The following is a 25,170-nucleotide window of genomic DNA, read 5'->3' on the forward strand; positions in this document are numbered from 1 at the left end:
CTTTGAGTTTATTTCTTTTGGGGCTAACTAAAGGCTGAGGCTTATACAAAATAACAGACTGTTCAATGTTCGTCAGTTGTGGATGTGTTTGTGTTTATCTACATGAATATGTTCTTGAAATTAAGACAAAAGAAAAGCCAACAAAAAGTTAACAATAACTGTTAGGTTGCACTATCACTTCGTAAAAAAAACTTGATATTTATTTTTCTTACATTTCAAATTCTTTTAGGATTAAATGAGGTAGTATCTGCAAAGCATTTAGCACAGTGCTGTAAAATATTCAGTAATCTAGGTAAATTAATTTTTAAACTTGGAGAAACCAATTTGTAAGGTGAAGCGTAATCAGAGTAAAGATTAAGAGAACTATGTTAAATATGGAAGATTAAAGAACTAGTGACATTTAGAAATAATGGGTACATTATATTGTACAGAAGGAAATTTCTGTAGAGAGGTATAATATTATAAAGAAAAATGATCAAGAAGTGGGTAAGAGAATTGATTTTTTTATTAAGTGGAGAAACTAGTGATCAGGAAGAAGTGGAAATATTCAGTGGACTTGAAAATGTGAGAAGCTAAGGCCTAAGCAAATGTTTTCAGGTTCTGATATTACAATTACATGGTGTTGCGTGTTGAGCTTACCAGATGGTTGTCTTAGACGAAGTCTATTGCAGTTAAGTAGGAAATGGCAACCCACTCCAATATTATTGCCTGGGAAATCCCATGGACAGAGGAGCCTGGCAAGCTACAGTTCATTGGGTTGCAAAGAGTCAGACAGGATGGAGCAACTAACACACGCACACAGAGCAGTTGAAGAGAGCAAGACAAAAATAAGAAGGGACTATTACAAAGCCCCAAAGAACATATAATCAGAACATAAGTAGCATTCCTCTTTTACAGCCTACATAGAGTTACTTTTTTATTACACTCATTCTGTTTGAACATTTGGTAACAAATTATTTTTATTTCAAAATAGGTTTTCCTTTTGTCATCATTTCTCCAAACTAGAACTTAATGGAAAATCTTACAAATTCATCCACTCCAGAATGTTTTTTTTTATATGACTGAAATCCACAGTTGAAATACATTTCTTATTGTGCTTTTTATTATTATTGAATGGTGACAACAGATAAAACTATCTTTTTCTACTGAGTTAAAACCCATGTACTTAAACTGCATTACCATCGTTATTCATTACACTATTGGAACTGTTACTTTAGATACTAGGAGGGTGTGTGTGTGTGTGCATGTGTGTGTGTGCTCAGTCACATCCAACTCTTCGTAACCCCATAGACTGTAGCCTGCCAGGCTCCTCTGTTCATGGAATTTTCCAGGCAAGAATACTGGAGTGGTTGCCATTTCCTTCTCCCGGGGATCTTCCCGATTCAGGGAAGATCAAACCCACATCTCTTGTGTCTCCTGCATTCCCAAGTGGATTCTTTACCACTAAGAGGGTAAGGTTTTTCAGACAGTAAAGAATCTGCCTGCAACGCAGGAGAGCAGTGTTTGATCTCCAGGTTGGAAAGATCTCCTGGAGAAGGGAATGGCAAACCAATCTGGTATTCTTGCCTGGAGAATTCCATGGACATAGGAGCCTGGCAGGCTGCAGTCCATGGACTTGCAAAGAGTCAGACAGGACTGATCGAATAACACACTTACTTAAGAGGGTAAGCCAGTATATTTCTACTCTTTATTATTAGAGTACAGACTGAAGGGGAACGAAATAAAAAATCTCAAAACCTGAAGCTTATATGTAGAGAGTATATTTAGAGATTATAGAGTATACTTGTATTGGAATGAACTGAAAAGTAGACTGTAAAAAATTCATGTGCTGGAAAAAATGTTTCAAAAAATAAAGCAATTGAATTTAAGTATATTTTAAGAGAACCAGGGGTTGACTGGCTCTCCAGCTAATAAATCTTAACATCTTCAAATGTATTATTCAAAATCCCCTTCAGAATAATGTGACGAAAGATGGACTATTAGGATTCATATATTTTCACTAGTGTAGTTTAGAAGATAAATTTAAATATATCATTATGTACAGTTGCTATTTAAAGCCCAAACTAGTGTCTGAAGCCCAAACTAGTGTTTGATATAGGGATTATATTTAGAATCCTAGCATTTGGTGGTGGTCATAGTGGTGTTAATGAACACCCCTCGACCCCAGTTTTTTTTTTAAACATGCAGTGTTTGGATTCTGTGCAAAGTGAGTATGGCCCTTTAAGTTATTTTTCTCAGTCATCTGCCCTGTTAAAATACGACCTTTCTCTGCTAAAAAAAAAAAAAAAAGCAAATGGTAAAGCCTGAAGTTCAAATACGAGCTGCTTTCTTACATCTTCACAAGGAGCTGGCAAATACTGAAGCTCCTTTGGAGCAAGAACCAGTCATATTTAGATCCCAGGAAGAACTTTTTTTCTTTTTTTAACCTTTTTATTTTATATTGGAGTACAGCTGATTGGACCTAGAAACTCATATTGAGTGAAGTAAGTCAGACAGAAGAGCCATCCTGAGTCCAGCTCACACATCTGTGCTGTTCGCCCACCGGGGTTTACCTTTTCTCTTTGGACCAGACTTCAGCAGAAATCGCCGAACTAACACAGGTATCACCAACTACACCTATAGCTATTGCTCTCAGCATATATCATTATAACCAGTGCCACTTGATTGCATATATGGAGCACAAAGAATAGAGACTTTAAAAAGTAATTCAGTAAATTTAATCTTGTAGGAAAAAGAGCTAAATCGTTCAGACTTAAAAATTACTTTACAAGGTAAATTACCTTATATTTTTTCATGGTTTACCATTGACTACAACCATAGTGTTGTTAGCCAATATTTCAATATATCTCTTGGATTAACTGAGTGGATAAACCAAATGATCACATCAATGAAGGCAGGATATGAGTAATAAAATAATTATTTAATCAGTGATTAATTGTTCTTGTCTGTATAACACTGTGTATCTCTATTTCACACCTACATCCAGAATTTTCTTATATATGTGATGTAGCTTCCATATTCTTCATATATTCCAAATCTGGTAAAGAATTTTTAAAAGCATTATAAACCTATTTCTGTACAATTGTGTTGTCTTATGAGAAGTTATCTTTAGGAAACTTTAAATGCCGTAAGTGAATATTATAAACACAGAGGCCTATATATTTTAATCATATTATAAAAGATAACAATGGAGCGTAATTCTCTGAGGAAATGAAAATATATAAAAAGTATTTTGTTTGATGATATGCTGGCAAACTAGTGAACATAAGAATTTTTAATTTGTTTGTTATCAGAATTCTATTGTATAGAATATTGTTGTTATTATCAAAATTATATTTAAACTGTTTGAAGTAAATTAACTTTTCAAAAAATTGCAAATAGCAATATTAATTTAATATAAATATATTAATATAAATACTTATATATAAATATTCATTTATTTCAAGGAAAATAAACATATGGTTGCTTTTAACCTATATGTTCAAATATTATGGACATAATGCCACATACCCTACAGGATTACTTGATTACAAATAAACCAATTTGAATCACATTTGTAGGGCTTTCATTTTTAACAACTTGTTGGAAGAGGTTCTTTCAAAGATAATGGGAAGTAAACTATCTTTAATCACGAAAAAAGAATGAAGATAAAAAGAAAAATATCAGGAGAACTGAGGAAAGAGAAATTTTAGAATATATTATGTAACACTATCTTTACAATACAAAATGACTCATAAAATTTATATTGGCATTTTTCTGGATAGAGAGAGTTTTTTAAGTGTAGTATGAATATTTCAAATGTCATAGCACTGTTACCCTTTTAAAGTTGAAGTATACACCACATTTAGAGAACTCCAGGTAATAGGTGAAATGATATCTAAAGAGATGTTAATGGATAATTTTAAGAATGGGAATGAAAATTATCTGAGAAAAAAAATCTTTCTTAAAAGAAAATTGCAAAAGTAAAATCATGCATCAGTAATTAAATGGCATGAAATAGTGATGTCAGTAATACACAAAGAACCCAGAAAAATAGAACCTGAAAACTTAGTTTAAATAAAAACCTGTAGATTTATATGTCTTAGAATTGTTATTAAAATTTTTTAGAGATGAGTGGAAAGCATGCAACCTATGCAACGGTGAAGCACATTCCTTCCAAAAAGCCAACGCGAGAAGAAAGTGAGTGTATTTTTCTTCCAATCCCTACTGAATTATGTTATTATTCTTTCCCTTGATAAATAACTTTTATAAGGAATTTCATTTTAATTTAGCATAGGACACATTATGTCTAACTCATTCTCAAGATTTTGTCATTTAAAAGATTTACCTAGTGGACTTTACATGGTTAGAAGAAAAAAATTACATAAAACTCCTTTATTTGGGAAAAAAAAAACTTTGTCAACTCTATTCAAACATATTTATAACCTACATGCTTTATGAGAAATAGTGTGACTATTAAAAGATTTCTCTCTTAATCTCCAGAGACAAAAGAGCAGCTAATTTACACAGAAGTGAAAACAGTCACTTCACAGTCCAACCAGACAAAGGTAACAAGAACTGAATCACCTGAAGAAAAAGGTAAAGTTTATGTAGAGGTCTACCTTGTTGTTTAGTCACTAAGTCATGTAAGACTCTTTTGCGACCCCATGGACTGTAGCCCACCAAGTTCCTCTGTCCATCGATTTCCCAGGCAAGAGTACTGGAGTGGGCTGCCATTTCCTTCTCCAGGAGATCTTCCTAAACCAGGAATCAAACCTGCATCTCCTGCTTGGCAGGTGGATTCTTTACCACTGACCCACCAGGGAAGCCAGACCAACTTACATCTTCTCCAATTGCTCAGTTTACCATGGTACCAAATTACTAAGCCTGCCCAGTTTCACCGGATTGCTTAAACTATATCCTATAACCTAAACCGAAAAAGTAGTATTGAAAATGAAATGCCCATATTTAGTATATTGCAGATAATTATTGTAGTTTGCGTGCTATATACATAAATTTGTAACTGAGCAGTCAAGTGGGAACATTCATTTTATTTTCAATTTGTTTGGAAACTATTGTGACTTTCCTGATGTCATTATCCACTTGTTCTATGAAATTTCAAGAAACAATGTGTGATTAATATTATTTGATATATGTTTAGAGTTATAATTTCTTCTACTGCTTAAACTATAGCAAAGTTCCAATAAGAAAATGATGGGTATTTATATATATATACTTTTTATGCATGGAAGCACACAATATTTATAAAATTACAAATATACTCTCATCATGGGTCAATAAAATTGACTTATATAGATATGTTTTAGAAGTATGTTTGCATTCCAAAAACCAAATACCTATATTTTATATTTACTTTGTATTCATAAATCATAGAAATGAATCAGAGGATTATTTTGATAAAGTTAGAATAAGTGACTTTCCTAAGAGATACCTATTAACAGAACAGAATAACTCTCAGTTCACTGATGTTTCAAATTGTTCATTATCCATTTCAATTTATAATTTCAAGTTTGAAGATATTCAAGAGTTAGGGTTTTGAATTTATGGAACATCTCTCTCTAAACCCTGCTCTGTTACTTAATCTTTACTCTGCTGATCTTCTCAGCCTCTTTTTTTTCCCCCCCCTCTGGACAGGGTCTTCAGTTCCATTTCCTTGGTTTTTCACGGTAGTGATTCTTGGAATCTTCTGTTTCCTTCTCCTTTTAACCACAGGAATCTTAGGATTTATGGGTAAGTTAAACAAGACCTGTGCCCTGAACCAAATGTCTCCTCCCTTGGGAATTACTATTTTTACCAATCTTCTTTTCCTAGTAGTTCCAAAGCTATGATCTCCAGTGCTACCCAAGAAACCTTTCCACCATCACCATTAATGTAATCACTTGGACAATTACCAAGTTCCTCAAAAGTTTCTAATGTCTTCTTTACTGACACAGCCTGGATCATATTCAGGTTACTTCCAGGAAAGACTATATTTCAGATTTTATTGATGACTGATCATACTTTGTGAACATTAATTTCTCTATACTCTCTGATACCTTTTCATAAATGATCCAATCTTCCTGCAATCTCCATTCTGCAGTCCAAACTTACTTTTTAATATTGTGTATTCTCACAAACACCTACTACAACCCAACAATGCTTTTTCTCCTATACTATTACAGTCACCTCCTAAAGTCAAGAGACTTTCAAAATCCTATTGCTATTGCCAGATAAACTTCTCCGAGTATATCTATGATCATGTCATCAAAATGCCAAGAAACTGTCTCATCCTGTATTGAATTATGTTAAAATTCCCCTACTTGTATTTGCCTTTGTGAATCACAGTTTTATTTCAACCAAATGATTTTGAGCTTTCCTCCCTATGTCCAAATTGGCTTCAGATAACTTTAGATCATTTGCTGGTCCCTGCAGTTTCTCTAAGTCTCTCTGCCACAGTATGTTTGTTTATGCTATTCTCTTCATCTGGACAGCCTTCCTCATGTAGCCTTCCTCTGCCTATGGACATTTTAGAAATCCCTCAAGGCCCATTTCATAGGACATGGATGACTTTTCTAAATCAGTTCTCTCTGTCTAAAACCCATTTTGTGACTTTTTATTATTATTTTCTATTGGAGTATAATTATTTTACAATGTTGCTTTAGGTTCTGCTGTACAATGAAGTGAATCAGCTATATGTATAGATATATCCCCTTCCTCTTGGACCTCCATCGCACCCATCTAGGTCATCACAGAGCACCAGGCTAAGCTTGCAATGCTCTACGGCAGGTTCTCACTGGCTATTTTATACATGGTAGTATATATTTGTCAGTCCTAACCTCCCAATTCACCCTGCTCTCCCCTTGCCCTCCATGTCCACATGTCCATTCTCTACCTCTGGGTCTCTATTCCTGCAAATAGGTTCATCAGTACCATTTTTTTAGATTCCGTATATATGCATTAATATGCGATATTTGCTTTTCTCTTTCTGACTTACTTCACTCTGTATAACAGGCTCTACGTTTGCCCACCTCAGTTTAATTGACTCAAATCCATTCCTTTTTATGGCTAAGTAATATTCTATGTTTATATATACCAAAACTTCTTTATCCATTCATCTGTCAGTGGACATCTACGTTGCTTCCTTGTCCTGAATATTGCAAATAGTGCTGCAGTGAACATTGGGGTACATGTGTCTTTTTGAATTATGGTTTTCTCAGGGTATATGCCCAGTAGTGGGATTGCTGTTTCATATGATAGTTTTATTCCTAGTTTTTTTTTTAAGGACTCTCCGTACAGTTCTCCATAGAGACTGTATCAATCTACATTCCCACCAATAGTGCAAGAGGGTTCCCTTTTCTCCACATCCTCTGCAGCATTTATTGATAAACCAAACTCTTTGAATTGTATGCCTGTGTGTATACATATAATCATGTATATAACGGATATATATTACTTTTATTAACAAACAATTCTCCAACCATATAGTCCCACTTTTACTGAGTAAAATTCAGTGACTTCAAGTATATTCAGAGCTGCACAACCATGAAACAGACTGTTCATCATTCAATTGTGTCCAGTGCTTTGTGACCCCATGAGCTGTGGGCAACCAGGCTCTTCTGTCCATGGGATTCCCCAGACAAGAATACTGGAGAGGGTTGCCGTTTCCTTCTCCAGGAGATATTCCAGACCCAGGGATCAAACCTGGGTCTCCAGCATTGTAGGCAAATTCTTTACCATCTGAGCCACCAGGGAAGCCTAACTTTTATCAATATTAGAGCATTTTCCTTACTCCAAAACGAAATCTCACATTTGTTAGCTATTGCTTCCCATTTCTCTCAAAATTTGCTAGCCTAGAGCAACCAATAATCTATTTTATGTCTTTCTAGATTTTCCTGTTCTGGACATTTCTTAAATGTGGAATCATATAATACATGGTCTTTTGTGACTGGCTTCTTTCACTTAACATGATGCTTCCAAGGGTCATTCATGATAGGATATATCAACATGGCATTCCCTCTAATTGCCAAAAAATATTCCACTGTATGGATATAATTAATCTATATATTAATCTTTTATCAGATGCATAATTTGTAAATATTTTCCCATTATTTGTATTACTTTTCACTTTCTTGTAGTAACTTTTCATGTGTAAAAGCTTTTAATGTTGATGAATCCCAGTATACTCTTACTTTGATCACTTGTGTTTTTGGTACGATATCTAAGAAACCATTGCCTAATCCAGGATCACAACTTTCACCTATTTATCTAATGTCATAATTTTAACTTCTTCATGTGTGTGTTCGATCCATTTTGAGTTAATTTTCATATGTGATGTAAAGTGAATATGAGGTATCTTTCCATTTATGTCTTTAATTTTTAATGATTTTCTTTTGAAAGTACATGTTTTACACATCTTTGTTAAATGTATCCCTGAATATTTTATTATTTTTGATGCTATCATAAATGGAACATTTTTCTTAATGTTATTTTCAGATTAGCTATTGCTAGTCCATGGGGTCACTAAGAGTCAGACACGACTGAGTGACTTCACTTTCACTTTTCACTTTCATGCATTGGAGAAGGAAATGGCAACCCACTCCAGTGTTCTTACCTGGAGAATCCCAGGGACAGCAGAGCCTGGTGGGCTGCCGTCTATGAGGTCGCACAGAGTCGGACACGACTGACGCGACTTAGCAGCAGCAGCAGCAGCAGCAGCATTCCCAAAGGCTTTTTTATGATGTAATTTTTTGTCTTCCTATCTAGTCTTATCTCTCTAAAAAGCACAGAAATTAAACTCCTGAACATTAACTGACATGTTAAAATTTAAGTTATGCCTATTAGTCTGCCCCATGTTATGCCTTCCTAGAGCTAATGATGTACAGTAAAGTTTTCCAGGGTCGATTACTAGAGCATCCGCTGGATAATGGAACACAAGAAAATTCCACATCTAAAAACATGACTCTCAAAGAGAAAACACCTAACACAGGTATGTAGACATAAAGACTGAGACCGACATGTTTCTTCTCTGCTTTTCTCAATCACTTGATAACCTGCTCAAATTGGATTTTATTTTAGAATCAGCCAGTTGTGGAGTCCAACTTTCATTTCATTTCATTGGGGAAAAAAAAAAAAACTCAGCCTTTCCCAGTGGTTAGATTCTTCTGTATACATGATATATTCTTTTAAATCACTGTTTCACAAAATAATACTTTTTCTACCAAAAAGTTCTAACAACTCTCCTTTAGCACATTCTTTAATCATTATCATATGCTCTCTTGTGGATATGTAGATCAGGTACTAGGTTTATGTACCTGATATACATAAACAGGTACAATGTATCAATGCTAAGTTAAGATCAGCTCTGTACCTATAGATTTTACTTAGTCTAGAGAATTCTTTCCTTGTGGCTGCAATGCAGGAGACCTGGGTTCAATCCCTGGGTTGAGGAGATCCCCTGGAGAAGGAAAGACTACCCATTCCAGTATTCTGTCCTGGAGAATTCCATGGACTGTTTAGTTCACAGGGTCGCAAAGAGTCAGACACTAGTGAGCGACTTTGACTTTCTTTCAGAGAATACAAAAAAGTTGTTTTCCCCTGTGAACTCCTATCTGTAGAGATTGTGAGAAAAAACATCAATTTTCTAAGATATATTTCCTAGAGAATTTTAATAGTATTATGGATAGATTTGGAGAGATGCAAGTCATCTCCCCAAGGCCAGGAACTTAGAAATGAAGTCCATCCATCTCATGAAGTCAATGGTTTTGCAAGGACTAGAAAGGAGTCCTCAGTAGCTAAGTTCCAGAGCCTTCCTATCAAGATACACACTGAATGGTCTCCGGGGAATATCTTTTGTTTTTAAGGAAAGGAATGTAAAAGTAAATGGTCGTGTTGTGGACAGAAATGTTACTATTTTTCGGATGAATGGACGAACTTTGAAGAAAGTAAAAAAATCTGCAAGGAAATGAACTCCACACTTCTTAAGATAGAAGATCAGGAAGAACTGGTGATGTGTTTCTGCTTTCCATCTCACCCTGTATTCATCTTATTCACCTGGCCATCTGGCCATTAGTTGTTTCCTAAATCTTTTTTTTTTTTTTTTTTTAAGCCATGCTGGGTCTTCCTTGCTACCCTTGGGCTTTCTCTAACCGCGGTGACAGGGCTTCTTATTGAGGTGACTTCCCTTGTTGTGGAGTATGGGCTGTAAAGCTCAGGCTCAGTAGTCGTAGTGCATAGGTTTAGCTGTCTGTTGCATGTGGAATCTTACTGGACTGGGGATCCAAGCTGTGTTCCCTGCACTGGCAAACAGATTCTTAACAACTTGACCACTGGGGAAGTCCTGTTAGCTAAATCTTAATGCTTGATAATATTTGAGTGTCCATAGTTTGCAGTACTCTTGCCTGGAAAATCCCATGGATGGAGGAGCCTGGTGGGCTGCAGTCCATGGGGTCACTAAGAATCGGACATGATTGAGTGACTTCACTTTCACTTTTCACTTTCATGCATTGGAGAAGGAAATGGCAACCCACTCCAGTATTCTTGCCTGGAGAATCCCAGGAATGGGGGAGCCTGGTGGGCTGCCGTCTATGGGGTCGCACAGAGTCAGACACTACTGAAGCGACTTAGCAGCAGCAGCAGTTTGTAGTTGTAAGTTGATTAAGATCTAGACGGTTCTCATCTTAAGGTCAGAAATACAAGTAGAAATGAAATTAAAATTTCATTTAATTCATCTAATTCACCCACAGTTAGAACTTTTCCAGTAGAGCAAATGTAAAGGGGAACATGAAACAATTAGGGAAAAAATTATGCTTAAAATATATCATTTTTTCAGAAATAATTATATTTTCATACTGATAATTTCATGGAAATGTAGCTTCTCTCTGAAAAAAAAATGTCATTTTACCTCCAACAAAATCAAGAAGTACAATACCACTGAGTTTAGGATAAAAGGAAGACTTAGTATGAATTTAAAATTGAAGATCAATTAATTCAAGCTCATATTAAATTTTAACTCATACTAACTTCCAAGAAAATTGAACTAAATATTTCATAATCCTTATCAATATCCTTGATTTGAATAGAGAAATAATTTACTATTATTCTTTCAAGAAATATATTCTTACATTCCAAGTTAAGGAGAATCTTTTATTATTCTTTCACAGATACTAAGACTCACTCAATTATCTGTAAGAGTACAATTACCCATATCTTTGGCTTTTAACAACTCATAAATAGCTATAAAAATATGAACTTGAAAACCATCAAGAAAACGAAGCAAATCTGAACCCGAAAAGAAGACTTCTGCAGATCTGGATTAACTTCCTTTTTATTCCAAGGGGCTTCCCTGGTAGCTCAGACGAGAAAGAATCTGCCTGCATTGCAGAAGATCTGGGTTCAATCCCTGGGTCAGCAAGATCCCTTGGAGAAGGGAATGGCAACTCACTCCAGTATTCTTGCCTGGAGGACTCCATGGACAGAGGAGCCTGGTGGGCTCAAAAATTACCTTTAGTCTAGAAGCCCTAATCGATCATGTAGGATATCTTCACCAAGAAATAAGACCATCTATGAAAACCATGAAATTGAATGTCAAATCTTAAGAATAGATGGTATGTGTGTAATTTTTTTCTGGGTAGAGAGACTAAGTTTTTGCCATATTCTCTATGGTGAAAGAAACAAAGGAAAAGTAAAAACAAACTGAGGGTAAAAACTAAAGCAGAATAGAAAAGCACAGAATTTATAGTTGGAAACTCTCTTTAGTTCCCTTTCACACACTACTTTGCTTGTAATAAAACTGGTTATATTTTCTTTCCAACATCTTTTAGGAAGATCACATGAGATGATATACGTACATTGTTGTTGTTTGTTGTTGTTTAGTCCTAAGTCATGTTGACTCTTGTGACCCCATGGACTGTAGCCTGCCAGTCTCCTCTGTCCATGGGATTTCCCAGGCAAGAGTACTTGGGTGGGTGACCATTTCCTTTTCCAGGGAATCGTCTTAAACAAACCCTCATCACTTTCATTAGCAGGCAGGTTCTTTACCACTGAGCTACCAGAGAAATCCCAATATTTGTGCATAAATGTGGTAAAAATTAAGTTACAAGATGAACATCAGTTACATTTGTACTTATCAAGTAATTTCCAGATACCTGTGTAAACATCTCATCTGGTAGAATAAGGACCACTTCTTCAAGATGCTCACTTCACAAAAAATAAGCACAATACTTTGGGAAAAAAATTAAATGACATTGGTAAAACCTCACATCTGTCACACCTGAACCTCAAAATACCAACCAATTTTGCTCAGAATTTTTTTCTTGAGCTACAAGTGTCAGTTTTGAAAGTAAATTAAGGTATTTTAGTCTGAAGATTAAATAAGATAGGTACAGGACTTCCCCAGTGGTCCAATGGTTAAGACTTTTCCTTCCAAGACACAAGGTACAGATGTGATCCCCCATCATGAAGCTAAGAGCCCACACGCCTCTCGGCTAAAACTCCAAAGCATAAAACAGAAGCAATATTACAACACATTCAATAAAAGCTTTAAAAATTATCTACATCCAAAAAATCTATAAAAAAAAAAGATAGGTAAGCTAAGACGGTGTTATTTTATGTCTCATTTATGTCACTATATTTAATAAATATAACTAAGATTCTATTATTTTATCATTTGAACAGAATCAGGATGAAGTTGATCTTTATACTTTTTGTTACTCAAAATAATAAAAAGATTAAAAAGATTATTACTTCATTTCAGAATTATGAAAAGACATTTTTCTCATAGAAATATCTCTTTTTATTGAAGAACTTCATTCAAAGCGGACTATCCTATTTCTATTGGACTGGATTATCTCGTAAAGGAACCAGAAATCCATGGACATGGGAAGATAAGTCAAAGCCTTCTCTAAAATTGTAAGTCTCTAGAATAGATAGTAAATAATAAGTTCCATATTCTAGTTTACATTTTGAAAAGTACATAGGGAAATGCACACTTTTAATATATAGACAAATATGCATACATATATGGGCATATACAGGTGGCGTTGTGGTAAAGAATCCATTGGTAATGCAGGAGACACAGGTTTGATCGCTGGATCAGGAAGATCCCCTGAAGAATGGCAACGCACTGCAATATTCTTGCCTGGGAAAACCCATGAACAGAGGAGGCTGGGAGGCTACTGTCCATGGGGTTGTAAAGAATAGGACATAACTTAGCAACTGAGCACACACATGAGCATTGCATATACATACAGACACATGCATACAAAAAATTTAAGTTCAGAAAATGAGTGTATATAGAGAGAGGGAGACTTTTCAACTTGTTGCTATAATCCTTATAAAGTATGTTTTAGGAAAGGCTAGGGCACCAAGGGATAGTTTCTTGTAAGGAAAGAAAAACATATATACCTTACCTTTGAACCAATATTTCTTATGTTTGCATTAGTGAATGTCTAGTTTACATTATTTATATGCTTTTATTTTAAGTGATTGGAAAGAGTCAAACAAGGGAAACTGTGCACATATTACAGCAATGAAGATGTCTGCTGCTGACTGTTCCAGATCCATGCACTTTATTTGTGAGAAGTAGATAGCTTGTCTTGCTACCTAATGAAACAACAACCAAAGACATATACAACAACTTTTCCTTATAAAAACTCAGACCCTTGGAAGTCCAGTCTGTATATCTCTCATTCCAGAATGCTTTGTTATGGGCTGCACCTATATTTTAGCTTGATAAAGATACATTGGGAGCCTCCACTTCGGCCTCTTTGAAACATAAATCCCAGATCACACCAGTTATGAGCACAGGTTGGCAGAGTGAGAAAGTATCAGTGCTTCTCATGAACCTTAGGACTGTGTAGTCAATTTCTGCAACTCACACGGATTTAGTAAGTAATCTTGCAAAATGTTGTCACTGTCATGTACATTGTACCTGGGATTTAATGCCAGGAATAAGTCATTATTCTGTATCAATTGTATATACATTTGTTTGATTCCTTACTTTTTAGCAGAAAGACCGTATAGTAACAGAAAGAAAACAAATAGATCTGTGTTTGTGACCTATACCACAACTAATAGCTTGAATGCTTTCTGGCAAGTCCAGACTTCCGGGTGTGATTCCATATTGCAAAGTGGCTGTACCATTTTGCATTCTATTAGCAGTGTATGAGAATTCCATTTGCTAGTGTCCAACTAACTTTAATATTGAAAAAATTTAAAACTATTTTTAATAAAGGTGTGGTATAATAAAGATATATTTATATATCTCTAATGAATATTGCCGGGAGAAATACCGATAACCTCAGATATGCAGAAAGTGAAGAGGAAAGTGAAAAAGTTGGCTTAAAGCTCAACATTCAGAAAACAAAGATCATGGCATTTGGTCCCATCACTTCATGAGAAATAGATGGGGAAACAGTGGAAACAGTTTCAGACTTTATTTTGGGGGGCTCCAAAATCACTGCAAATGGTGACTGTAGCCATGAAACTAAAAAATGCTTACTCCTTGGAAGGAAAGTTATGACCAACTTAGATAGCATATTCAAAAGCAGAGACATTACTTTGCCAACAAAGGTCCGTCTAGTCAAGGCTATGGTTTTTCCAGTGGTCACGGATGTATGTGAAAGTTGGACTATAAAGAAAGCTGAGCACCAAAGAATTGATGCTTTTGAACTGTGGTGTTGGAGAAGACTCTTGAGAATCCCTTGGACTACAAGGAGATCCAACCAGTCCATTCTAAAGGAGATCAGTCCTGGGTGTTCATTGGAAGGACGGATGCTAAAGCTGAAACTCCAATACTTTGGCCACCTCATATGAAGAGTTGACTCATTGGAAAAGACTCTGAGGCTGGGAGGGATTGGGGGGCAGGAGAAGAAGGGGACTACAGAGGATAAGATGGCTGGATGGCATCACCAACTCGATGGACATGAGTTTGGGTAAACTCCGGGAGTTGGTGATGGACAGGGAGGCCTGGCTTGCTTTGATTCATGGGGTCACAAAGAGTCGGACGCATCTGAACAACTGAACTGAACTGAATCAATAAATGATGTGCACCATTCTTTCATATGATCGCCTACGGTAAAGACTGATTAAATATTTTGCCTATTTTTATTGGGTTATTCATTTTCTTATTATTAAGCTCTGAGAGTTCTCTCTTTATATATTTTGGATGTTAATATTTTTTCAGACATGTGTTTTATAAATACTGCCTTCCATTATACCTTGTATTCTCTTAACATTCTTTTTAGAAGTTTAGATGAGCAGTTTAACTTGAAGAAGTGCAATAAATAATTTTTAAACATATGTTTTTATATTTAAGAAGTTTTTAGTTAAGAAATCTTAATTAACCTGAACTTGAAAATTTTTCTCCTATGCCTTCTTCTAGAAGCTCTAAGTTTACGTTGAATTCTATATTTCATTGCATTAATTTTGTATATAGTGTAGAGTATGGATTGAATTCTTTTTAAAAATGTTTGGCAAAAAGATGTCTAGTTATTTCAGCACCATTTTCTGAAAATTGTACTCTTCTGTTGAATTATCATGGCACTTTTGTCAAAAATCAGTTCACCACTTATACTTCTATTTCTAAACTCTATCCTATTTTATTGATCTGAATATCTGCCTTCTTTCACCAACACCTTGATTATTGTGAATTTATAGGAAGTTGTGAAGCGATGTGAGTTCTCCTGCATTGTCTTTTTCAAAATTGTTTTAACCTTTTTTTTTGCAAAGAAGAAAAAACTTACTTAGTGGCCATTTTTTATTATAATTCCATTACTAGTAAACAAAATCTTAGCTACTTGAAGAAAAATGGCTGATTCTAAAATAGGGGTAAGAAATACATAAGAAGAGCCTGGAGATTTTTGTAGTTCTAGAAAGTGGAGACGTGCTTAAAACTGTAGGGGTATGTCAACTAGGTAAAGGAATTACCAATGGCCAAAGCTGGAACAATTTAAGCAGCAAAAATCACAGAAAAGAAATAGTATTAATTATAACCCCAATATAAAATATCCATGAGTCCACAGTAGTATAAAATGATTGAATAATTAAGCAAATGAGGGAGATGAAACAATCTCCTATGCAGAAAAATTCTAATAATGTAGATGCTCTTGCCTAAAAGTGATGGGACTCCTTACTCCTTAAGTACTTACTGCACGTAATGATTTCCTTCCAAAAAAATTGTTACAGCGTCATATGGAAGAGGGAAAATCAGAGTAACCTTAGAGTGGAAAACCTGAGAAACACCACCTCAGTGAGCAAAGGTAACATCAACAGTGATAAGTCATGCTCACAGTTTGTTCCCTTGACATGATGTAATACAATTTGCACTCTGTCGTCCTCCCCAAATTTACAACTCCAATCTCCTCATGAGAAAAATGTCAGACATATCTCAATGAAGGATATTCTAAAATATACCTACCTAGCATTTTTCAAAACTATCAAGATCATCAAACACAAGGAAAGCCTGTAATAGCCAAGGGGAGCCTAAAGAGACATGACATCTAAATGTCATGTGGTAACCTGGATGGGACTCTGGAATAGAAAAAGGACATAGGTAAAAACAATTACAGAAGCATGAATAAACTATGGATTTTAGTTACTAAAAATACACTGATGTTGGTTTATTAATTACAACAAAATATATTAGCAATACTAATATAAAATGAATTAAAGAGGAACTGATTTCAGAATATACGGAATTCTATACTATCTGCAAACTTTTTCTGTAAATATATATTGTTCTAAAAAACAAAATTCATTTTTAAAAATTAAAATTAATATGCAAATTTCTACAAAATAAAAGCTTAACATGTTTCTTATTTTTTAACTTTTTTTTTTAATTGGAGGAAAATTGCTTTACAATGTTGTGCTGAATTCTATTATACAACAATGTGAGTCAGCCATAAGTATACATATGTCCCCTCCCACATGAACCTTTCTCCCACTCCATCCAGCCCCTATAGGTTGTCACAGAGAACCAGGTTGTGTGTTTCTGATTATGACTAACTTAAATTTATAGAGCAATTAAGGGAGAAAAGGAATCATCATAATGTTTAGACTTCCAGTTTAGGACTATAGTTTATTTATCAATTTGTCTTCTTCAACCTTTCTCACTAGTATTTTATAATTCAGCATGCGAATGGTGCAAATATTTGGTACATTTATACTATCAACTTAAAGCTTTTGACCCCATGTGTTGGAGATTACGAGTGAAATGACATAAAAGACAAGACACACACAAGAGACAAACACCACTCTGGCCAGAGGAAAAATAATAACTGTGCAAGCAAGCAGGCTTGTGATTTACTTTTATATCGCCCCCCTGGGCAGAATTCCAGACTGTATGACCAAACTTTTTCAGTACAGCGCATGTGCATAAACGTTATCGTACAGCAAAAGGGAGTGAAATTCCGGCCTACTGCAGAGTCTGTCCAGAGCCCTTATCACAAGAAGGGAATGTTCCCTCATTTGCAAGGGACCATTAATCTCAAGGCTGTGTCTGTCTCCTTGGCAGAACATCTTGTTTGCAAGCAGCACATCTCCACTTTCCCTATTGTGGCCGCATTAACCCTTCACCATGGATTGTAGCCTACCAGGTTCCTCCATCCATGAGATTTTCCAGGCAAGAATACTGGAATGAGTTGCCGTTTCCTCCTCCAGGAGATCTTCCCAACCCAGGGATTGAACCCAGGTCTCCCACATTGTAGGGAGACGCTTTACCGTCTGAGCCACCAGGGAAGTCCATTATAAATGATACTTTTTGTTTTTCTCAATTTCTAATAATTTATATAGAAATATAACTGATTTTAATATTCTGTTCTATCTGAAACCATGTTTCAGTTGAATTCAGTCACTCAGTTATGTCCGACTCTTTGCAACCCCATGGACTGCAGCATGCCAGGCTTCCCTGCCATCACCAACTCACAAAATGCTCAGACTCATGTCCATCAGTCAGTGATGCTATCCAACCATCTCATCTTCTGTCGTCCCCTTCTCCACCTGGCTTCAATCTTTCTCAGCATCAGGGTCTTTTCCATTTAGTCAGTTCTTTGCATCAAGTGGCCAAAGTATTGGACTTTCAGCTTCAGCCTTAGTCCTTCCAATGAATATTCAGGATTGATTTCCTTTAGGATCAACTGGTTGGATATCCTTGCAGTCCAGGGACTCTACTTACTGATTAGTTTTAGGAAGATTTTGGAGATACTTTGGAATTTGTGCAGACAATTATGTCATTTCGCAAATAAATAGTTTTGTTTCTCTTTCCCATCTATACGACATTTTACAATAGAGAAGTAGTCAACAGATGTAGTAAATAAATTTATGGTTACCACCTAGACAGCAAATAAAAAGCAGAGCCATTACATTGCTGACAAAGGTCCCTATAGTTAAAGCTATGGCTTTTCCAGTAGTCATGTATGGATGTGAGAGTTGGACTATAAAGAAGGCTCAGCATTGAAGAATTTATGCTTTTGAACAGTGGTACTGGGTAAGACTCCCGAGATTCCCTTGGACTACAAGGAGATCAAACCAGTCCGTCCTAAAGAAAATCAAGTCTTAATATTCATTGGAAGGACTGATGCTGGAGCTGAAGCTCTAATATTTTGGCCACCTGATGCAAAGAACTGACTCATTTGAAAAGACCCTGATGCTGGGAAAGACTGAAGGCGGGAGGAGAAGGGGACGACAGAGGATGAGATGGTTGGATGGCATCACTGACTCAATGGACATGAGTTTGCCAAGCTCTGGGAGATGGTGATGGACAGGGAAGCCTGGTGTGCTTCAGTCCATGGGGTTGCAAAGAGTCAGACATGACTGAAAACCAACAGGTTATGGGGAGGGCAGGGATACACTGGGAGATTAGCATCTATACATTACTGTATATAAAAGAGAACCTGCTGTGTAGCACAGGGAACTCTACTCAATGCTCTGTAATGGCCTATATAGAAAAAGAATCTAAAAACAGAGTAGATACAGGTATGTGTATAACTGAATCACTCTGCTGTACACCTGAAACTATCACACATTATAAATCAGCTAGAATCCAATAAAAAAAGTTTTAAAGAAAAAAATACATGTGTCTTCCTTATTCATTTGTGTGTTTCTTAAATATGTGTTTTTGCTCCTAAAACAAAACAAAACATGTCCTCCACATACATGTTCATGAAGTAAGGGCCTCTTTGCCTCTCAATGCCTTTTCATCACATAGTAGACTTCAAAGTGCACAGTCAATATTCAGTGAAGACTGTGGAGTCAGTGATACTCCTCTATTTTTCACATGTTATACTATGAATGTATATTAATTACTAACCTATGAAAATATTTTAAATAAATGAATACAGAATTGATGTCAGTGAATTACATAGTCTCAACACAGAAATATTTTATAAATTTTAGATGAGTTTGCAGATGATTAATACAAAATAAATTATTGAGAAAATTTAAAGTACTGGTAAATAAAGAAATAAAACCACGTATTTTTCCTGAAAAATATTTCTATGACCTGTAAACATTGCCAGAACTTTGTTCCCAGGATTGAGTCTTGGGTTTTTTAAATGTCTTAATATCTCGCCATTTAGTTACTTTGTAATTTGAGAAATCTGGATTTGAACAATCATTTAATAATGAAAAAATGGATAAATATACTACCATTTAATTTTCAACAAATATTCTCCCTCATACAATGCCAAATTATAGAGTAAATCTTATAGTAGGCAAAATAACATCCAGGCAAGCTATATTTCATTTAGCTGTAATCACCATCAAATACTTGTACTATTTACACTAAAAAGCAAATTTATAAATACAAAAATGGATTTCTTTTGATAGAAAAATAATCATAATACAGAGCCATTTAAACTTTCAGATTGCATTGAATTTGAAGATGAGGGAATTTGAACATTAGAAAATTTATTGCTAATGAGGCAGGTAACACCAACAGCTGTGGAGAAAACCCCCACAAAATTTAACATCAGAAAATGAATTAAATATTTCCCCAAACTGGAGACAAAAAGATTATATTCTGCATAATAAATATTTTTGACCCACTTTCATTCTTGTCTTCATCTGTAGAATAACATGAACATTGCTGCTGCTGCTGCTGCTAAGTTGCTTCAGTCGTGTCCGACTCTGTGAGACCCCATAGACGGCAGCCCACCAGGCTTCCCCATCCCTGGGAGGCTCCAGGCAAGAACACTGGAGTGGGTAACATGAACATTAGTTATTAATTAACATGTACCCCAGGGTAAATTATTTCCTGCAACAGTCAGAACCTCCCAAATTCTACATCGCTCATCCATAGCAAGTTCCCCTGTATCCCTCTTTGTTCAACAGTGTGACAGCAGAAGCATGGATTACATGCCCACACTGACTGGTAGCACCTGTGTCTATGCCTTGAGATTTCACCAATTGGAGGACAAGCTTTGTCAGAAACACAGCTAGGATGAGCTCTCTCGACTGGCCTTTCACCTCTGCTTTTAGAGTAGGAAGTCCATGTTGATATGTATGACTAGTTTCAGAGACATAATATCAGAAAAAGATAGCCAATGATCAAATAGCATTCAATATTCCCACACAAAAAGTTTCCACTGGTTTCAATATTTCATTTACTTCACACCCTTCAAACAAGAATCATAGAGAACTAAAATGCCAAATTTTATGAAAATTTCATAGATCAAACCATTTGTGAACTTTAGCAGCTAACATAAACTTGAAAAATAAAGGCCATCTTTCAGACTTTCATGCAGGTGGGAAATAACTAAATTCAAAAACCCTAAAAATAAATTAGCTGACATCATTTTTAGATAAAAATTAAAAATATCAAACTGTGAGTAAATATCAGCCTATATTTTTAAGAAACATCCTAAGGATATCCAACCTGATTGATACAGTACAATAAATATATCCAATATGGATTGACTGATTTGAATAACAGCAGATTTCCATTTCTTTCTTGTGTTCTCTTTAAATTATCTGAAGAAATAGATATTGGCATTCAATAAAATATGACAGCTGTAATTAAAAATCTTAAAATGTTTAACAGTTTGAAAGTTGCCCTTTAAATGCACCAAAACCAAAATGATCTATTCCGTTAGCCATAGCAACAATTATAGAAGCATTGTTTAAAAATCGTTACATGTTTAAATATAATGAGAATGTCTGAGCCCTATTTTACCCCAGAAGTAAGTGCTAGTTAGGCAGAAACAACAACAACAAAAGATTGCATTTTGGCTCTTGTTGTTTGTTGTTGTTGTTTTCCTCTTATGAACTACGTAGATCTGTGCACCTAAAGGGCCAACAGTGCTCCAGTGCTTTATAATTTTTATTCAAAATGCATAGCAATAACAATTGAACAGGGAGGCCTGGCGTGCTGCGATTCACGGCGTCGCAAAGAGTCAGACACGACTGAGCGACTGCACTGAACTGAACTGAACAATTGAAACCCTCCCCTGGTGGCTCAGATGGTAAAGCGTGTGTCTACAATGTGAGAGACCTGGGTTCGATCCCTGGGTTGGGAAGATTCCCTGGAGAAAGAAATGGCAACCCACTCCAGTACTCTTGCCTTGAAAATCCCACAGACGGAGGAGCTTGGTGCAGGCTACTATCCATGTGGTCGCAAAGAGTCAGGCACGACTGAGCGACTTCACTTTCACTTTTCACTTTTTTTATGTCAGCTATACCATTTGTAGTCTTTTCAAAAGCACTTTTAAATGGCTTGGGATTCCTTTTTCTGTGAATCCCTATGCAAAAAGGTTTTTCTTTTAACTAAAAGTAGTGCATTTGGTGGGGCTTTCCTGATAGCTCAGCTGGTAAGCAGGTAAAGAATCCACCAGCAATGCAGAAAATCCCAGTTGGCTTCCTGCGTCAGGAAGATAACATGAAGAAGGGATAGTCTACCTACTGCAGTATTCTTAGGCTGGTGGTTCAGATGGTAAAGAATCTGCCTGCAATACAGCAGACCTGGGTTTGATCCCCTGGAGGAGGTCATGGCAACCCACTCCAGTATTCCTGCATGGAGAATCCTCATGTACAGAGGAGCCTGGCAGGCTACAGTCTTTATGCTTTAATCTCTTAGCCACCAGGGAAGACTTGGGATTGCAAAGAGTCAGAACACAATTGAGGAACTAAGCATAGCACAATTTTTAGATCTTCTAGTGTGTGGCTCAGACAGTAAAGCTCTGTCTACAATGCGAGAGACCTGGGTTTGAGCCCTGGGTTGGGAAGATCCCCTGGAGAAGGAAATGGCAATCCATTCCGGTACTATTGCCTGGAAAATCCCGTGGACAGAGGATCCTGGCAGGTTGCAGTCTGTGGGGTCACAAAGAGTCAGACACGACTGAGCAGCTTCACTTCACTTCAGTGTGTCAGTCAGTTGTTCACTCGTGTCTGACTCTTTGTGATCTCATGGACTGCACGCCAGACCTCCCTGTCCATCACAAACTCCCAGAGTTTACTCAAACTCATGTCCATTGAGTCAGTGATACCATCCAACCATCTCATCCTCTGTCGTCCCCTTCTCCTCCCGCCTTCAATCTTTCCCAGCATCAGGGTCTTTTCAAATGAGTCAGTTCTTCGCATCAGGTGGCCAAAATATTGGAGCTTCAGCTTCAGCTTCCGCATCAGTCCTACCAATGAATATTTAGGACTGGTTTCCTTTAGGATGGACTGATTGGATCTCCTTGCTGTCCAAGGGACTCTCAAGAGTCTTCTCCAACAGCACAGTTCAAAGGCATCAATTCTTTGGCTCTCAGCTTTCTTTATAGTCCAAATCTCACATCCCACAGGACTCCTGGAAAAACCATACCTTTGACTAGATGGACCTTTGTTGGCAAAGTAATATCTCTGCTTTTTAATATGCTGTCTAGGTTGGTCATAACTTTCCTTCCAAGGAGCAAGTGACTTTTAATTTCATGGCGGCAGTCACCATCTGCAATGATTTTGGAGGCCCCCTGCCCCCCGCCCCGCAAGAAAACAAAAATCTGTCACTGTTTCCTTTGTTTCCCCATCTGTTTGCCGTGAAGCGATGGGACCAGATGCCATTATCTTAGTTTTCTGAATGTTGAGCTTTAAGCCAACTTTTTCACTCTCCTCTTTCACTTTCATCAAGAGACGCTAGTTCTTCAATTTCTGCCATAAGGTGGTGTCATCTGCATATCTGAGGTTATTGATATTTCTCCCAGCAATCTTGATTCCAGCTTGTGCTTCATCCAGCCCAGCATTTCTCATGATGTACTCTGTATATAAGTTAAATAAGTAGGGTGACAATATACAGCGTGACATACTCCTTTCCTGGTTTGGAACCAGTGTGTTTTTCCATGTCCAGTTCTAAATGCAGCTTCTTGACCTGCATACAGATTTCTCAGGAGGCAGGTCAGGTGGTCTGGTATTCCCATCTCTTTCTGAATATTCCACAGTTTGTTGTGATCCATACAGCCAAAGGCTTTGGCATAGTCAATAAAGCAGAAATAAATGCTTTTCTGGAGGTTTCTTGCTTTTTTGATGATCCAATGGATGTTAGAAACTTGATCTCTTCTTCCTCTGCCTTTCCTAAATCCAGCTTGAACATCTGGAAGTTCTCGGTTCATGTACTGTTGAAGCCTGGCTTGGAGAATTTTGAGCATTACTTTGATAGCAAGTGAGATGAGTGCAATTGTGCAGTAGTTTGAACAGCCCTTGGCATTGCCTTTCTTTGGAATTAGAATGAAAACTGACCTTTTCTAGCCACTGCTGAGATTTCCAAATTTGCTGGCATATTGAGGGCAGCACTTTCACAGCATCATCTTTCAGGATTTGAAATAGCTTAACTGGAATTCCATCACCTCCACTAGCTTTGTTCATAGTGATGCTTCCTAAGGCCCACTTGACTTCACATTCCAAGATGTCTGACTCTAGGCAAGTGATCTGGGTTCTTATCTGGGTCATGAAGATCTTTTTTGTACAGTTCTTCTGTGTATTCTTGCCACCTCTTCTTAATATCTTCTGCTTCTGTTAGGCCCATACCATTTCTGTCCTTTATTGTGCCCATCTTTGCATGAAATTTTCCCTTGGTACCTCTAATCTTCTTGAAGAGATCTCTACTCTTTCCCATTCTATTGTTTTCCTCTATTCTTTGCACTGGTCACTGAGGAAGGCTTTCTTATCTTTCCTTGCTATTCTTTGGAACTCTGCATTTAGATGAATATATCTTTCCTTTTCTCCTTTGCCTTTATTTTTTTAATATAAATTTATTTATTTTAATTGGAGGTTAATTACTTTACAATATTGTATTGGTTTTGCCATACATCAACATGAATCCGCCACAGGTATACATAATTGGAACCCAAAGTCTCCTATTTTCTGGAGGGGTGTGATAAGCTAAACTCTCTTCAACTAGCCTAAGTGTGAGGATTTCCTGTTCAAACCTGAAGTGACACACTGATGACAAATCAATATTTTCCATTCTAGCTTCACTTTGAGGCGTCACAGGGCAGCCTGTGAAGATCACAGACATTGCTTATTCTTGTCCGGGTTTTAAGTTTTTAAATTTCTCCTTTTGTTACCAGCTATAGCAGGTCTCTTTTTAGAGAGTAATCTGATCTGCACACTAAAGGACGCACAACTTCCTGGCCAACAGAAGGTATGTGTCCCTCCTCTGCTGTCTCTCTACTAGACCGTCTCACTTAGTGGGAACTAGCAATTGTTAGAGGTGATGCAACTGAGGTACAGTAAATATACAACAAAATCAAAGTAGAACATTGTTTTTTTTTTTTTTTAATAATTTGGTATAAAAAGTAACCATAAAAAAAACAAAGATTGGGTGATTTCTCCAAGTATTCAAATTATTGTCTGTAGGATGCTAGTCAAGTGCATACACACATGGGTATTTGGGTGTGTATATAATATTAAGTGAAATTTATTGACCTCATGATAGGGAACAATTAGTTTTGAATTTTATAATCAGTAGATGGTAAGTTTTTTGTATAATAATACATTTATACATATTTTGCTCAACATCTATAAACAGATACTTGGAAAGGAATTCATTATATAGCAAAAGGCCAAACATAATTCCTTCTATATGTATTAGATTGAATAAAACAACCCTAAATTTTTAATAAAATTAAAGATGAAGTAACTTCTTAAAGGCTAATTTAAACTTAATTGTCATAATTAAAGTATTTCTAAAAAATCAAACATTGCATAAATTATATGTTATACTAA

At 36.3% G+C, this 25,170-nt stretch overlaps 1 protein-coding gene and 1 long non-coding RNA gene across 2 annotated transcripts; both read left to right on the top strand.

Annotated features, from left to right (window-relative positions):
- The first annotated feature begins 2,392 nt into the window (after window positions 1-2,392).
- Window positions 2,393-4,648, top strand: LOC120858835. Its single transcript, XR_005719949.1, has 3 exons — window positions 2,393-2,600; window positions 4,108-4,179; window positions 4,483-4,648. It is a non-coding gene; the product is annotated as an uncharacterized LOC120858835 (long non-coding RNA).
- Window positions 4,649-8,760: 4,112 nt separating this feature from the next.
- On the top strand, window positions 8,761-14,226 carry LOC120858826 (C-type lectin domain family 9 member A-like). The gene is made up of 4 exons (XM_040235166.1): window positions 8,761-8,965; window positions 9,840-9,982; window positions 12,779-12,885; window positions 13,459-14,226. The coding sequence occupies exons 1-4, from the start codon at window positions 8,851-8,853 to the stop codon at window positions 13,559-13,561; spliced, it is 468 nt and encodes a 155-aa protein (XP_040091100.1). The 5' UTR covers window positions 8,761-8,850; the 3' UTR covers window positions 13,562-14,226.
- Window positions 14,227-25,170: the final 10,944 nt, after the last annotated feature.

Source organism: Oryx dammah, unplaced genomic scaffold (assembly GCF_014754425.2).
Source record: "Oryx dammah isolate SB20612 unplaced genomic scaffold, SCBI_Odam_1.1 HiC_scaffold_29, whole genome shotgun sequence".
NCBI lineage: Eukaryota > Metazoa > Chordata > Mammalia > Artiodactyla > Bovidae > Oryx > Oryx dammah.